This window comes from Thermobia domestica, chromosome 5 (genome assembly GCF_964235325.1).
Source record: "Thermobia domestica chromosome 5, izTheDome1.hap1.1, whole genome shotgun sequence".
In the NCBI taxonomy this organism is placed as follows: domain Eukaryota; kingdom Metazoa; phylum Arthropoda; class Insecta; order Zygentoma; family Lepismatidae; genus Thermobia; species Thermobia domestica.
In genome coordinates, this window is record NC_137458.1 from 294,255,806 (window position 1) to 294,273,501 (window position 17,696).

The 17,696-nt window shown below is 36.6% G+C and overlaps 1 protein-coding gene across 1 annotated transcript in view; it reads left to right on the forward strand.

Annotated features, from left to right (window-relative positions):
* LOC145686709 (uncharacterized) overlaps nt 1-17,696 on the forward strand; it is a 102,599-nt gene that overhangs the window by 47,600 nt on the left and 37,303 nt on the right. The window contains exons 5-7 of the mRNA XM_081760285.1: nt 361-1,310; nt 10,688-10,784; nt 14,918-15,061. Coding sequence (XP_081616411.1) covers nt 361-1,310; nt 10,688-10,784; nt 14,918-15,061 — 1,191 coding nt within the window. The remainder of the gene's footprint in view (nt 1-360; nt 1,311-10,687; nt 10,785-14,917; nt 15,062-17,696) is intronic.

Consider the following 17,696-nt stretch of genomic DNA (forward strand, 5'->3'; position numbering starts at 1 on the left):
AAGTGAACTTTGTGTTGGACAAACACTGTGTGTAGCTTTTCTCGGAGTTCTCCCGTTTTCCCCCACTTTATTCATTCCATCATTTCATTCATTTCTCCTCATCACCCTTCTCCTTTATCCTAGCCGGCATATTCATGGGAAGTAAAACTAGAAAGATTTAATTTCCTTTTAAAACTAGATATTTAATTTTATTTCAGAAGCTTCATTGAAAAATGAGAAGCTGTTTTCCGCGTAACTTCCATAGTTCATATTTTCCTACGAGATTTATAACTTTTTAAACCCATTATATATATATTCTATAAATTGTGAAGTGTGTTGTATAAAAATTTATTTATTTATTTTTTCAATATAATCTTTCAGGGTACATCACCACCCACAAAACGCCAAATTACTACACAGAAGACACAAAGTCCAGTTCGTACAGATGTGAATCAGAACACACCACCATGGAAAGTAGCGGACTTGAAAAAGAATGTAGTAAATTCACAGTCAACTACTAATGCAAGTTGGGTTAAGTCACCTCAGAAGACCACCAATGCAAGTTGGATTAAGTCACCTCAGAAGACCACCAATGCAAGTTGGATCAAGTCACCAAAGAAGACCAGTGACTCACAAAATTTACAAACCAAAGAAAAAACACAACAGTCAATGGTGTGTAGATCGGAACTTAAACTTGAGCTGAAGAGTGACACTGCAACTGTAGTTACTTCAGCGAGGAGCGCCGAGTCTGACCCTCCTAGAGAAGAATCGAAATCGAAGTCTGGTGAATCCTTAGAAAAGCCTAACTTTGTGTCAAAACCACATATTGCAAGTACTCTTGCTGAGAGTATAAAGGGTGCTGATACAAAAGATGTATCACCTAGAAAACGACCATGGGCAGAGTTTGGATCACCGAAAAAGACACATACAGTTCAGCTTGACTTGCAACGTGAGCGCATAATAAATTCCAATGCAGTAGATAATAGCAAAATGTCAAATGTAAAAACCCCTCCAAGGAAAGACACTACTGTAAGCATGATAGCACCGAAACCATTCACGTCGAAAGTTGATTCTGGACCAGGGCCCAAACACTCCCCCGTAAAGATGACAACAGCCAGTTTAATTCGTGCCAAAGCATTAGAGCTGCTTCCTTCAACTGCGCAGCTTGATTCTTCTATTTCTGAACCTTCGACATCCTCAGAAGATTCTCCTCGTCGCTTGTATCCTGTCTTACCCAAAGAAGAAAATTCGCCTACGAAAGACCAAATTTTTGCCCGTCAAGAGAGGCTAAAGTTGGAAGAGCGTGTTTCTGCAAGATCTAGTACTGAAAGGTAAGATTATATGTATGCAGAGGTTTTCGCGGATGCTGGTATCCGCATCAACATAGGTTTCTTTGCGGATAAAATAGGGGATATTCGTGAAAAGACAGGAATATCGTGACAATTCTTCTTAGCACTACGTCTTTTAAAGATTCTTACTCTTAAAGTGATTTCCCTTTTGAGTAGGGTGACCATAAAATTTTCAGCTGGAAACGGGACAAGTTCCGGCTTTTTAAAAATCATGAGAAATGAGAAACAGGTCAGTGCGTACATTAGTTCCAGTTTACCTTAACAATACCTAATACATTTAGATTGTAATGTAACAGTGTATATAAGATATAAAATTAAAACAGCATTTAACTTACAACATAGTAGGACATGATGCTGCTATATGTAGGGAATTTCAATTCAATTCTTGCCTTTTTGTTATTATTAATAATTAATACCTTTACAAGGAGTAAAGGAACTGGGTTTGTTATTTACGTCTTTCACTTTCATAAAACGGGACAAATACTACTTTTTTCCATCTACTGACGGGACGGCAGGGCACGCTTCTAAAACTGCACTATCCGGTCAAAACGGGACGTATGGTCGCCCTACTTTTGATCACCAGAACAAAATTGTGTTTCGCTGGATTTACTTTTAATACCCTTTCAAATATTTAGTGCTAATATGGTTTTATGCCAATTTATTTTAGATGTCTTATTCTTCTTTCTCAAAAGCGTTTCATCATTTCACCTTTGCGTTCTCGATAAAGACACTCATGTCATATGAGTAATTGGATTAAAAAAAAAAAAAAAATGAATTAAAACTGCATCTAAGGGGACATTAAGTTAGAACTGTTTTTCCCATTCATTTCGTAATTTGTGTCTGCTCGAATTTTAATTTGTTGATTGCTTGATTTGAAGTTTCGCGTCTCGTTCAGCACCGAGGCTACTATATGAGATGTGGACATACTGCTTGATGTGGAATCCAAACCATGAGCTCCGGCGGAAATGTGTCTCTCCGTACCGAAGGCGCATGTGCTAACCACGAGGGAAAAATGAAATAATCCTTAAGTTTCACTTCCAACTTTTATGCTGGTTAGGCTAAAGAAGACGGTGATGATGAGAAATGAATGAAATGGTGGAGTGAAGAAAATGGGAGGAAACGGAAGAACCCCGAGGAAATCCACATGCAGGGTGTTTGTTCACCGCAAAACCTGGGATCGAACCAAGGACCCCATGCACCAGAGGTGAACACATTACACTGAGCCATCGCGGCCCCTTAACCACAAGGAGTTGTGCTTCAATTTTGTTCGTTTTGTTTGTTTATTCATTTATTTAATTTTTGAGTGTAATTAACTTACAATAGGAGAGATTGTATTTGATGTTTTGCTTGATTTTACAATTGGTATGTTCCTAACTATTTTTAAAAGAATACTTGTAACAGACAACTTGTATGTATTTGTTATCTTATTATCTGCAATGCGTATGCGGATGTGAATAAAGTATTGTGGATTCAGATGCGAAATAGAGGTTATACGAATGCAATAGTTTATATCCGCGCACACCTTTAATTATAGTATTTTAAACGATTGATCTTGCGTTCCATTATAATGTCTACCTGGACGCTTCTAAACCGGGAGCTCCTTCGTGGCTATGCGGTTAGCGTACGTGCCTTTCACGTGGGAGACCCGGTTTCTTTTCCCGACGGGAGCTCAGGAGATTCGGATTCCACGTTAATCAGTAGATCCCGTCTCATATAACCTCACTACTGAAAGGGACGTTAAACTCGAAATAAACTCAACTCACCTCAGCTTCTCAACCTTTTCTCTTCTGTATTTTTTCCTCCTCCTTCTTCTGTTACCAATTTGATGAAGCAATTATAATATACTTTGGTAGTGGGGTGTGATTGTTTTCACTATTGTCTGGTAAGTACTTCATTATATTTCAGAACAATTTACGGGAAAATGTAGGGTATACAATTCGATGTAGGGTTACAAAGGAAAAAAAGAAGTAAATAATGTTGATAAGCGTATCGACCATCTGCACGTAAGTGTCGTCTTTGATTATAGCTCCTAGAGTACAACGACTTAATGGTTTGATTTCAATTCAGTATGTGGTGGTAAATAATTCTGTACTAAGGTACAGGGTTCCATTCGCTCCCGTCCCTGGTTGTAATATACTTGTCGCTATACGTATTTGTACTAATATCAATTTTGTTCAATTTATTAGGTTATATTGAGAATTTGTAATTGTCTGATGTGATTCTCTTGTTTTTATGTATGAGATACATACATATACAGTATATATATATAATACATCTTTAATAATTCGTAAATATCTCGTATTTATGCGATTCTAAGACGCTCTTTTTCTGTCTATTTTTTGGTTCCAAAATCAAGGTGCGTTTTAGATTTAAGTTATACAAATTTAGGGCAGATTAGATGGAGTTTTGCCAAAAATTGCTAATCCCATTAGTCACGATTCTGTAAAGAATGTGTATTATGTGTGTATTTGTCCATCATAAGTGGAAAAGTTGAAAACGATAGTGATACCGATAAGGAAACAGATGATGAACAGTAACGTGTCAGTGTTGTTTTTGCGAGTGTGAATGCAAAACAAGAAAAGAAACAAGTTTAAATAATTGCAGAATAATTTTCTTTGTGTGTGTGTTACACATACTGGTATAATGTTATACATACTGGTGTAATATACTAATATAATATAATAATATGATACCGATAATTGATTGCTATAAAACTGACGCAAGCAAGTGTTGTACTGTAATTACATTAGGAAAAAAGTTCCAGCAGATGCACATGAATATACCGTAAATTTCAGCAATAAGTTCAATGTTTCTTTATTTTCCCATAACATTATTTGTTTCCCCATGTTTATTATTTTTTCATTAAAATTAATGTATTATTATTTTTTTTTTTTTTTCATTAAAATTAATGTAGTGTAGTTCTTTTCCATTTTCGCCAAGGGTGCGTCTTACATTCAAAGATTTTCCCTTCAAAAATTGGGGGTGCGTCTTAGATTCGCGTAAATACGGTAATTTTTTTGTTTACTGTGTAATATTTAATGTACGATTAACTGTACTGTTTCAGTGTTACCTGACACCTTCCTCAGCAAATTTGGGCAACTCATGCGCATCTATCACTTTTCAGAATTTCCTCTTGCACTATTTTGTTAATACGATAATGTAAATTCTTTGCAGTGAAGTCTTCTTCTTTTAAAAGTGTCATTGCTGTGAGAAAACTTACGCTGAAGATTTTAAGGAAGACTTGTGTAGATTTGCACTAGTTTGTAGAAATTTTGTAGTTAGTAGACTTTAAACAGGTACTTTGTGAAGGTGTTGTTACAATCTTAGATCTATGTCAAACGTTAATCATACATTAAACTTCGATGATTACCCACTGCTTTAATGTGTCATATTACTATTCAAACCTAATAGTAAATACCTTGCCAAATTATAAGTGGTAATACAACAGCATAGCCATAATAATGCACGATGATAAGCAGAATCGTGCTGTTTTACAACCTGGGGCAAAAGTAAATTGCGGTGCCAGTGTTAAAGCTGAGAATTCCGTATCTAACATGAGCAAATTATTTTAGATCTTTTTAGAATTTTTGATGACTATGATAGTAATATTTCTCTGTAATGATGCCATTTCATGACATCAATCGTATACATTGGTAAAGTGCTGGTTACAAGGCGTTGTAACACCAATGGTAGGCTCTAATAGATACCAAAAAAAAGGTGATCCGTCTATATGTGTCCGATTACACTGGTCAGCATTTTGAAAAAAAGTTCCGGTTGTTTACAAACTAATTGGTGATCCTAAATCATTTTTGGGTACTAATTACAGAAATGACATCCATTTACGCCTATCACGTCAGGTTTTCTTACAATTTGCAATCTTTATTTCGAACACTTTCATCATTTCAATATACGTATATAGTATTATATAATTTCGGAAGGCACGAATAATACTGCAGAACAATTCAATAAAACAATTTAAACAAATAAACTAGATTGCTTTGGTTACACTAAACAATGCTATACACACATAATACTATCATAAACCTTATTTCCTACAGTATAATGTTGAATACACTTATTTGCGCTGGCTCTCAAGTTCACTGAGAAGCCATTTATTCTTTTTTAAATGCACACCTCTTTGTTTTCCTACAATTTCTGTCGTAACTGTCACGATCCCTCTTCATCATCCAACAATAGTCTGCCAACATTGTGATATTCCATCTGCTTTGATATCTGCTCTCTATTTCAGAAATATCTTTGTGAAATCTTTCCTTTTGCTCTTCGCTGATCTCTCCAAGATTGGCAGGAAAAAAGTCGAAATGAGAATGTAGAAAATGTTTCTTGAGGTTCATGTTACACCCAAGTGCGCGAAATTGGGTCAACATATCTTCTACAATTGTTACATAGTCAGGGTGTTTCTTGTTTCCGAGAAAGTTACCTACAACATTTTTGAAACTTAACTAGGCGTTCTTTTCCAATTCGGTCATTGAATTTTCAAATGTGTCATCTACTAGCAGCTTTCTAATTTGTGGCCCTGTAAAAATACCTTTCGAAAGTTTTGCTGCACTCAGTGATGGAAAAGTTTTAGCTATATATTGAAAGCATTGCCCATTCTTGTCCACAGATTTCACAAATTGCTTCGTAAGTCCCAGTTTCAGATGAAGTGGTGGAAGTAGCACTTTATTGCGATCAATTAGTGGAGTGTGCATTACACTTTTCTTACCTGCAGACAAATCACAGCGCTGAGGCCACTCTCTCACATTCCAGTGCTTGTCTCTGGCCCTGCTACCCCATTCACATAAAAAGTATGAGTATTTTGTATATTCTGGCTGCATTCCTATTAGAAGATCTATGACTTTCAAGTCCCCGCAAACAGACCAGCCGTGTTCTTCACATTTTAACTTAGAAAGTATTAATTTCAAGGTATTGTACGTTTCTTTCCATGTAACAGAGTATGCTATAGGAATTGATTTAAGTTTGTTTCCGTTATGAAGAATAACTCCTTTTAGGCTGGATTTCGAAGCATCTATAAAGAGTCTCCAGTCGGATGCGTTATAAGAAGCACCCAATGCATCCACGACAGCTGGAATGTTGTTGCAGAACACTAACCGGTCTTCTTCAGAGAATAAGGAAGAAATTCTCTCTCTCGGTGTCTATACCATGAGTAAGTGTCCCACTGGCCAAAAGGTTTTACGAACGAAGTCTAGACTCAAGAACTTCTGCACTCTCCTTTGGTAGATTTAAATCTCGAACAAGATCATTAAGTTCTGATTGTGTAAACGGCTTCGGAATCGTGCTAGGGTAGTTGCTATCATCCTCGCATGGAACATCTGCTTCACTACTACTAGATTATGATAAAACATCCACAGAGGCTGGTGGATTGGGAATCGGTAGATTTTCACCATGAGAAACGGACCAAATTGCTGAAGCTATGTTATCCGGATACAGAATACCCTTTTTGTTCATTGCATTGTATCCTTTAACATTTATTGCACAGAAATAACAGTCATCATGATGGTTTCGAGGTTCCCTCGACACCATAGGTATTCCGAAATACATTCTTTTCTTTTTACCGTTTGCCCAGGATCTCAGTGTCTCTACACATATTCTGCACACACTTTGAGGTGGCCACGATTTATCTTGATGCCAATTAATACCAAAATTGCCTAATTTGATACCAAAATAAGCCAAGTACACTTTCTTTATGAAACTTGTAATAGAGAGTCTGTTTGAGCAGTGTAACTGCCACACACATAACAGAAAATATCAGAGTTATTCAAACATTTACGCGATGTGATTTTCGAACAATTAAGTCACCGCACTAATCAGGAAGACACAACACTACCAAAATAAGTACCAGCACATTAAAATATTTTTAAATAGCTAACTTGAGTCACCGCATGTTATCCAAAGAGGCACAGCATTGCTGAAATAAGAACATTAAAACATATTTGTTAACTAGTTTAAGTCACTACACATTAACTAGAACAATACAATACTGGCAAAATAAGCACAATAGGAAATTCTTTTCAAATTAGCTAGCTTCAGTCAATGCCCATCATCCAGAAACACCAAACACTGCTCAAATACGTACTTTTTATTTTTTCAGCCCATCAAAGAACAACACAGTACTCGCAAAATAACTATACATACCACGATAACTCATATAAAATAACACCCTTTCAATACTACTATGGATATTTATAAATAAATAGGCGTATAAACACCCAAAGTCAAAGTAGTTTAACAACAGCATGTCATCACAATACAAAATGAGTGTTTATATTATTTTTATTCACAATCAGTTACAAAATGAAAAGGTTTGTAACGTAAAAGTACATGTATTTTGTACATGTTTACATGGCGCCATCTATTGACAATATCTGAAATAACACTTTCTTTTCTTAAATTAAGGAAAGTAATATACTGTAGTTTTGTGTAAAAAATGTACGTGATAGAAACAAACAGTCTTCATTTTCGGAATGAGCATGTCAAAATTATTAAGAAACAGCTATTACCTTCGAGACAACCGAACTCATGCTGACCAGTGTTACATGCATATCTCTGCTCACAGAATCGACCGATTCGAATGATGCTAACAGCAAGAGAAGGCCAAAGGCCTCTAGTATCAAGTTCGCATGTGTGTGTGTGTGTGTGTGTGTGCATCATGGCTCCCAAGGTGAACAGATTTTAGGAAGGCTAGGACGTAATACTTTTCCACACCAAGTTTTCTGTGGCTCAGATTCAAAAACAGTGCAGGGAAAATGGATGTGCACTAAGGTCAACGATCATGAAGAGCATAATTAATCGACATGAACACCACAATGATCCAGCATTTCGTTCACTCAGTCAGGGGAAGTAGAAAGAGATCGTGTACTGCTGTGTACTACCTGTAGCTCTGAAGTTGTGGCGAATGACCCTACAGGAAAACCTTCCTACACAACGTGTTACAGCAAGACGATTGCACGTGGCACAGTCAACTGTGAACTGCAAACTACGTGGCAAATTACAATTCCAAATGGTGTTTAAAAGTCGTGGACATGTCCTTACTGCGGCCCATCGGAGGGAGAGAAAAACCCATTGCAAGCGCCTTTACGAATGCCAACTATCCGAGGGAAAGTGTAAGTTTGTTGCCACACTTCATGAAACATGGATTTATTTATCAGATTGTGGAACAATTCGAGCCGTAGCGTATATCTTACGACACACAAAAACTTGTCCTTATTTCATCCATCAGTGCAAAGCAAGTTTCTCGAAGAAATTTCTGGTTGTCGTAGAATACTGCTATGAAGGCAAGTTAACAAATCGTCAGGTACCTAAAAACTGGAAACTCAACTCCGCATTGTATCAGCAACATATCCTCACACCACTTTATGCATAAGATCTACCCCGTTTGTATAGAAATGCAATAAATCAAGTCCATATGCATATGGACAAGGCCTCATCATATACATCCCGTTCAATAAAGAAATTTCTGCAACAGATGGCGGTAGACACTGGCATCCAGGTTGTTCCTTTCCAGGACGTACCAGTGAAGTCACCTGATGTTAGTCCCTTGGTTTATTGTGGGTTTAGCCTATTGAAAAGAGCAGTTGCTTCTCGTCGTGTCACCACTGTCCGTGACCTCTGGAAAGCCTGCCAGGAGGAGTGGCTTAAGATTCCTGTTCCTATCCATCAACGGAGCCTCCTACAATGGAAGTTACGGTTAAGAGCTATTGCCAAGATATATGGTCCTCACATCGAGGGCAGCCAATGGTGGTTCCCCGTTTTTCCTAAGATAGGTGAGACGTCAAAATCTTAAACATAGGCGTATCAACCTTCTGTATGGCAGTTTAATTATTTATAAAAATGTTAAAAGTTTATTATCCAAAGACGATAGCTTTTGTAATATCAATGTACTTATAAAATACGACATTTATATTGCCGATGGTACATTGATACGATTAAGGGCGGATAGTAAGCGGATTTCCCTAAGGAAACGAGGGAAGGGAGAACTGCCATATAGTACTATTTGGGATACCACTAGTTTTATCAGAAACTTATTTAAATATTATCAGAAACATAAATAAAACTATATTATATTACAAATTTTTTGCTGACTATCAAACAGGAAGGAAAGTAGGAAGAAAGGAAATATTGAAGAAAAGAACAGTAATTGAGGAACATCTACTCTGGTGCTATATGTCCGAAGTTTTATAGTTTTGTCACATTGAAATTAAAGAGAGTTCAGTGGCGGAAGATAAAAGTCGTTGGTTGATTGGTAAGGAAAAATTAGAACAGTCAATGAAGAGAGAAAGGAACATATATATTAAATCGTAATAGAAATAAAAATATAGCCATCATCACATTCATGGCTTCAGAAGTTAAATGTCTGGAAAAACTTTTTTAGGATAGCTCTTTTACTTTCAGACCTCCCTGAGGATCTCCTTAAGGAAATTCAATATTTATTACAAAACAGGTACAACAGAAGATCGTGGGCACCCACCATCAACCAACAACAGATGCCACAACTGACAAATGGATTGGTGTTCCTTTGGTTCCACATTCTTTGGCAAAAAATCAAAATGATTCTGCAAAGACACATCATCAAAATTTGAGAAGTCCCTCCTAAATCCATAGACAAATACATAACAAATTTTAAGGTATCTTTTACTGACCCTCTACAAAGCAGTGGCGTCTATCGGGTGAAATTTCAGTGTGATAAAGTGTATATAGGTCAAACAAAAAGGAATATTTGCACTGGAATAACTGAACATGTTCGTACTTCGAAGTCTCAGAACCCGTAACAGCTGTCTGAACTAGCAATGCATCTTAGAGATTATAATCATAACATCACGGAGTAATGTTTAATTGAGAAAGCAAAAACAGCAACGGAATGAAAAATCAAAGAATCATATTACATCCATAAAGAGAAACCCATACTTAATTTGGATAAGGGACACATAAATATGATTTGGAGTAAACTTTTCACTACATACTTTCGCCATCTGGAAAGCAAGAAAAGAAAACAGTGAACAGCAGTATACAATGATAGTGAGTACCTATTACCATGTGTTTAATTTTTGACAGATTTTTTTTAAACATTTCTTAATCCTTTTAACCATTTTTTTACCTTTCCATATTCTCCGTCATGTTTTAAATCTTTTTTGAATTTTCAGTAAGCTGTTGAAGGAAGAAGGTTCTTCCGAAAGCGCTATTTGTTATATGTAGAAGAAAATTCTGATATATTGCGGTGAGTATTAGACTTTTTGCTTGTTTTTCAAAAATTAAGCCGTTGAAATATAAATATAAGTTATCAGAAATAATAAAAAAAAGTGCAGATACTTGTTATAATTGACATTTATTTATTTATAATATAGCTCAGAGGATGCAGAATCTGATACAGATCCAAAAGAGATCGGTTTGAAGGCTGCAGATGATTCTTCAGAGGAGCAGATAGAGGACGGTAGTTCTTCGGTATGTGAAAAACATCCTTTTTTAAAAAGCAATACTGTTTTCTTAGCATGTCGAATTAATGGTGTGGATGGAATGTAAATGGAAAAGAATATAAATGTAATTTAAAAGTCATTTTGTATTTTTGGACATATTAATTGTTTTGATTATGATTAAACTTGCCTTATTCTTTAGTGTCCTACTAAATATAGTTCAAAAAATAATGCTAAACGTCGAATTTTCGCTGACGCTCTCAGCATTGTCAAGACATAGAAAGTAAAGGTTTTATTTCTGAGTCTTGTATGACTGTTGACGATCATCAAGTTGTCAATGTTATTCCAACTTTTGTCCAAAGTGCTCATGTCGAAATTTAATTTTGAATCATTCGTTCGAATGAACAAGGTCCCATGGGAGCACTGTCGTTTAGTGGTAGAGCGCTTACCGCTAGTGCGTAGGATCTCTGGTTCAATCCCCAATCAAGTAAGTTTGTGATTGACAAGAACGTGCCTGTGGGCTTTCTCGGGGTACTTCCGTTTCCTCCTACATTATCATTCATTCCACCGATTCGTCCATCATCAATCACTTGTCTTAATAATTCGTCTCCCTTAGCCCAAAATGAATAATCGTGGGACGTTAAATGAAAATAATAATTTGGTTTCATTTGAACAAGATCTCGTAGGTCAGTCTTTCTATGGGTGATGAGGATCTTTCTGATCACTTTCATTTTACCGGCGTCATGCTTTGTATCTTTAATGTGTTTAAATACATCGATGTCGGAACATCGCTGTGTTTGGAAAAAACGAAACCTTTAGTTTTACGTCCCACAATTATGCCGGTTAGGCTAAAGGAGACGGTGATGATGAGAGATGAGTGAAATGGTGGAATGAAGAAAGTGAGAGGAAACGGGAGAACCCCGAGAAAACCCACGTGCACGGTGTTTATCCACCACAAAGTCCACACGGCGCGAGCTGGGATCGAACCAGGGACCCCAAGCACCAGAGGTGAACGCTCTACCACTGAACCACCGCGCCCCCTCGCTGTGTTTGGGATCCCGAGTATGTTCTATCAGTCGAGTGTATGTATTCATTTTCCTTATGCTTATATAAGTGTCTTGACTTGTACATCATATTTCAAAAAGGATTACCGCATTGATTATGGCTGTTTTGAGCTAAAATTTTCCTAAGTCCAGATTCGGGTTATCTTCAGAAACAGTAAAACCAAAGATGCCAGGTTCGAACCTCCAAGCCAAGCTTCGCAATTTCTGCAATATACAGATTTTCGATTTTAAATTTATCACACCTTATTCTTCTCGTGCGGAGAACGGGCACTTCTGTTAAAATTGTCTGAGGGTATGTTGACGCTTGTATTTGAATATTGTTACAGTGCTTATTTCCTCAAGCGTTTCGAATTCTTTGATCTTAATTACCCTGAATCTAATTAATAACCAGATTAGTGTTGAAAGTAGTCATAGTTGCGAAGCTATGAACTGTCACGTTAAGTAATCATTCGCTAAGAAAATCAGCTGTTTCGCATCTTTTAACAGTACCTGTATCAACTTTCGTAAATGGAGATAGTGGTTTAGTGATGCAGATCTCGTCTTTGGCGTTTAATGCAACAGACAGTTCTCCCCACTTGTCTAATGACTAGCACAGGGTCGTGGGTTCGATTCCTGGTGGAAGAGTATTGAAATTTGAACGCATTACAGTGGTTTGGATCAACCTTAAACTGTAATTCTATGTCTCTTACAGCCTCGATACTGAAGAGACGCAGAATTCCAATCTAATTAACCAAACCTAGTCACCAGACTAGCGGGAAGGGCTTTATATACAGCGTGTTTATAAAAATATTATCATACTTTCAAGTGGTATTACGTTCTTTTGGATAATCGTATTTAAATGAAATTGATCACATTTGAAAGAAAAACTCAAATATTTTTTACTATACCTCATAGACATTGAATGTGGGCTTTACGAGTGGCGACGCAGACATCAAGACGATATTCCCATTCATGCCACACACGCTCCAACATATCTGAGAAATGAACTGGATGGCAGCACTGATACGAACTTGCACTTGCAGGTTTTGAGGGAATACGGATAAATAGACACAATCCTTTACGTAACCCCATGAAAAGAAGCCACAGATCGGCAAGTGAGGCGACCTCGGTGGCCACTTGTAGAAGACATTATCATCATTTCCAGCACGTCCAATCAATCTTCCTGTAAGCCACTCATTCAGATGTTCTCCACGATCTACAAAATCACGGTACTACTTCAAAATTGACGTTTGTGTATGATGATGTACCTCCTAGAGTATGACGTCATTACTTAATACGTTGACCCCCTTCTGCTCAAAAACACAAAACGCGCTTTGTTGTGTGTTATGGTATACTAAAGGACTAACTATTTACAAAATTTCAGATTTTTCTATCCAGGCCCATTGGAGATATTGGACAGTGAAATATGCTAAATTGGCATAATTCCCCAACTCTACGATTTTTTTTTTTTTTTTTTTTTTTTTTTTTTTTTTTTTTTGCAGGCCTTTAGGAGCAGCTACAGGTCTGTAAATTTTTGTGTATTAACTTATGTCCCCGGCCTACATTCACATACAAATTCAGACCTCTACGTAAGTTGTTTCCCCTTCCCAAACATGTTTTCAATGTCCAAAAATGTTGCTACTGCAGACTCTGATTCCACTCCTTTCAAGTAGTTCTAGGCAAAAATGTTAAGAGATCAAAGTTTTAGCTCTGCACGAGTTGGAAACGTCCAGCAATTTTCAATTTGTTAGGACAAATACATGCTGAGATATTCAAAACAACGTAAACGCCTAAAATCGAAAAAACGCAAAATGGCGTCAGCCCCTGTGTTGCCATAGGATGTTATAAAAAATAATTAATTGTGGTTTTGAAGTACCCTGATATAGGACAAACATTCATGAAAAAATTAGATTTTTTGGAGACGGTCGAACGGTACATGCTTGATCACTTAGAACTTTTTAATGTTAAAATACCTGTAACTCATTCAGAAGCATTGTTTAAATGTTCCCAGAGACCTTTATTGATTGAAAAATATATAATGATTACTGCGGGTGGCAAAAGAAACCAACACGATAACCAAGCTCGGGAATCGAAGTTGGAATCCGTTCAACACCCATGTATTGATAGCTTCGCTAATATCGACCTGAATACAGATAAAGCTATCTACACACAAATGCTGTTCCCCTGATAATTGCGATGCGATTCAAACAAACGAAGTTTTGTTCCAACCTCACCACAAACGACTTCAATGAATCACTATATTAGAAGTTATAGAATAAGTAGCAAGATACGTTCACTGGAAAGAACGTAATATAAAGAAACCTATAATAGGCGAACTATGCACATAATAGACAACGAGAGAATCAATGAATCCAATGCATACACAATTCAATTTGAGTATATTTGACAAGTTTATAACAGCTACATACTTACGTTGTTTGCGTTCGGTTAACAAAATTAAATACAAAACGTGATACGAGTCCGATTACTCCATAGATACTTGAGCACAAAGATATGCAGGTCTTATTATTTCGTGTCCAGAGATGGAGGAATAAAGTATCGCTCTTCTCGCTTCTCTCAACAAGCCCCGCCCACGGGTCTAGAATGCAGGCGTAAAATATAATCTCGGAATTCTTACAGCGTGCATTTTTTTTTTTTTTTTTTTTTTTTTTAAATTTCGTCTGCATATGTACTCTCATTGGCTGGAGCCTTATCATAACGTATTAGCAGAGTCTGTGAGAGCACGTTATCATCTCTTTTCCTATGGATAAGGATTAAACGTGAACAAACAGCACATTGTATTGTGAAAAGAAGGAAAATACAGAAATGAAACGAAATACACTTCTTTAAGTCCACTGCACAAAATAAAATGAATGTTCTCAAGAATTGCTTCATAATAAAGATCATTATAAATAAAGGTAGACTTATCCATTACCATTTTACAACCAGTTCAACGTATTTTATACTACTAAAAAGTTATTTCTTCGATTTGATGTACTACATGTGTATGAATTTCGCTCTGAATTAGCTTAATTCACTGTTAAAATAAATCTATTATACTGATCCAGATTATTTGCAATATTAAGAGATATATAATTAATTGATTGCTCCTATCTTGAAGGGAATTCGTGAACTGTCTGAGGCTGAGTCAGCAGTATTAGGAGAAATAGATGAATATTTGAATGAAGCATTGAAGGATACATCTATGTCTGAAGATGGGCCCACTCCGCCGAAAAATATGAAAGAAACAATCTCACCAGTAAAGGTATAACTTTTTGCATTTTGTTTAAGATGTTCTTTCTTTTGTGATGTTTCCTCACTCTGTTGTTTAAGTGGAAATTGTATCTTTGGCTTATGTGAATAAGGAAAACTCAGGAAAAAACTCCCCAACGGTGACTGGCCTAAAATAAGTTATTACACCTTTTCGACCGAATGTCCACTAAAATGTCTCGTAGAGCTGACAAGCACAAAGTTTATGTATAGTCGCTAGTAAAATTATGTGCATTCACTCTACTTGTTCTTTTGCCAAGAACCACGAAACATATTAAGCATTTTGAGTGCATGCCTCAGCACGTTCATTACAGAAAATTACATTCGATGGGAATATTACTACTTACTTTCTGCTGCTTTTATAGAGGATGTGCAATTTAATTTTCGGTTTGACATTCGACTTGGTTAGTTTTATTCTATTGATCACTTCTATATCCGTTTGTTTGGCACGATTATTATTATACGTACTTTGGTTTAGTGATAAGCAGTTTAAGTGTGAGTGAAAGAAGATTCATAAAACAAATAAATAAATAAACCATAATATCTAGTTTATAAACAGTTTATCATTTTTCATCATTCCTGCAAAACTGACTCGTTAAATATCGTAGCTAATTATCAAAACTTTTGTTAAAAGAAACGTAAATTAAGTTTTATCGTCATGATGCCTTTCTTTTGCGTAAATTACACTTATACCAATATCAACTTTGCGAAAATTGGTCTTTTTCTCAATAGTTTCTTGTCAGGAAGATAAGAATTAGGGGAGAAGAGGCAGTATGCACATTGTTGCTGTCGAATGAGCATAAAATATAGTTATAAATTATTCATCGGGTTTTAAAATACTACAATTCTATTGTGAAATAATGAAAGCTGGCTTCTAACATAGCTGCACGTACTGTGAGTGAACAAAACCAAAGTAGGGCCACGGTGGCTCAGTGGTAGAGCGTTCACCTCTCGTGCATGGAGTCCCTGGTTCTATTCCAGCTCGGGGGGCGCGGTGGCTCAGTGGTAGAGCGTTCACCTCTGGTGCTTGGGGTCCCGGGTTCGATCCCAGCCCCCGCCAAGTGAACTTTGTGGTGGACAAACACCGTGCTCGTGGGTTTTCTCGGGGTTCTCCCGTTTCCTCCCACTTTCTTCATTCCACCATTTCACTCATCTCTCATCATCACCGTCTCCTTTAGCCTAACCGGCATAACCGTGGGACGTAAAACTTAAAGATTTCATTTTTCTATTCCAGCTCGCGCCAAGTGAATTTTGTGGTGGACAAAAACCGTGTGTGGGGGTTTCCTCGGTGTTCTCCCGCTTCCTCCTACTTTCTTCATTCCACCATTTCATTCATTTCTCATCATCACCGTCTCCTTTAGTCTACCTGGCATGATTTCATTTCATTTCAAAACCAAGGGAAGGGTTGTTCGCCACTCACTACAGCACTCTTCACGCTGTTGTGAATAATTGAATGTTGAATCTTGTCAAATGTTCGAATTATTATTACTTCTGTTGTTTGGAAATCATATGTTATAAATGATCCTGTTATGTTGTTACAATTATAAAATTATGACTTGTTAAAAAAAGTTTAACGTCAGAGCTGCTGTCTCCAATGACGTGGTAGCTCGAAAGAAAATGCTTCTCGGAGCAATGAAATTTTTCGCCTTAAGGTATTTATCCAACAGTTCTTATCATGGGCTACCAATATTTTCGCAGTACTAACATAACCACCGTTTATTGAAATTTCCCTGGAGGAATCTAAAATCATCACTGGCTGCCTCTATTATTGCAGTCTTTGGCAGCAACGAACCATGTGTTCTGTCCAACTCTTTGATAATACTGGTAGCTTTCTTTAACTGCACAACAATTACATGGATTGCACTCTTTTGTGTTATTTATGAAACAACAACGCATAAATTTTCAAATGCTGCTAATTGCTTCCAAGAAACATTCACACTAGGCAAAATGGTTTTATTCGAGGTTTATTTACAGGGGTTTTAAATTGAATTTGTTATCACAAAAGTTTAGAATATAAAAACAAAAAATAATTTTATAAATTAAATGATACAGAAAATTTCTTTATTAAACATATAAAAGTTGTAAAACAGAAAAAAAAGTACGTATTTTTTAATTGAAAATGAAAAATGAAATCTTTCAGTTTTACGTCTGAGGTCATGCGCTGTAGGCGAAAGGAGGCGGAGGGAAGTGTATGATTGATGTAAGGAATTAATGGAATGAGAAAGTGAAGGAAATAAAATCCTGAGAAACCTCACATACACACTGATGTCTACTACAAAGACCTGAACCATTGTGTCCCCATTCTTCAGTTGTAGTTAACATTATCATATTCCAAACCAATACTCGATTTGACTTATATACAATATTTCCGCCTATATGTGCATACGTACTATTCTGATTTTACTTCGTAATTCTTAAACATTTGAATTGCCAGGCCAATTTGTAAGTATTTGTAACAATAAAAACCTCGTTAGAGCAAAATCACGTTATACAAGGTATTCCTTCAATGTACAGCTATTCAAAACCTGATGAATCACGTGTAAAACTTCCGTATAAGCGATATGCGCATTTTCCATGCAGGCAACTAGAACCGTGATTGCTCAGTGATAGTGTGTTCACCTCTCTTGCGT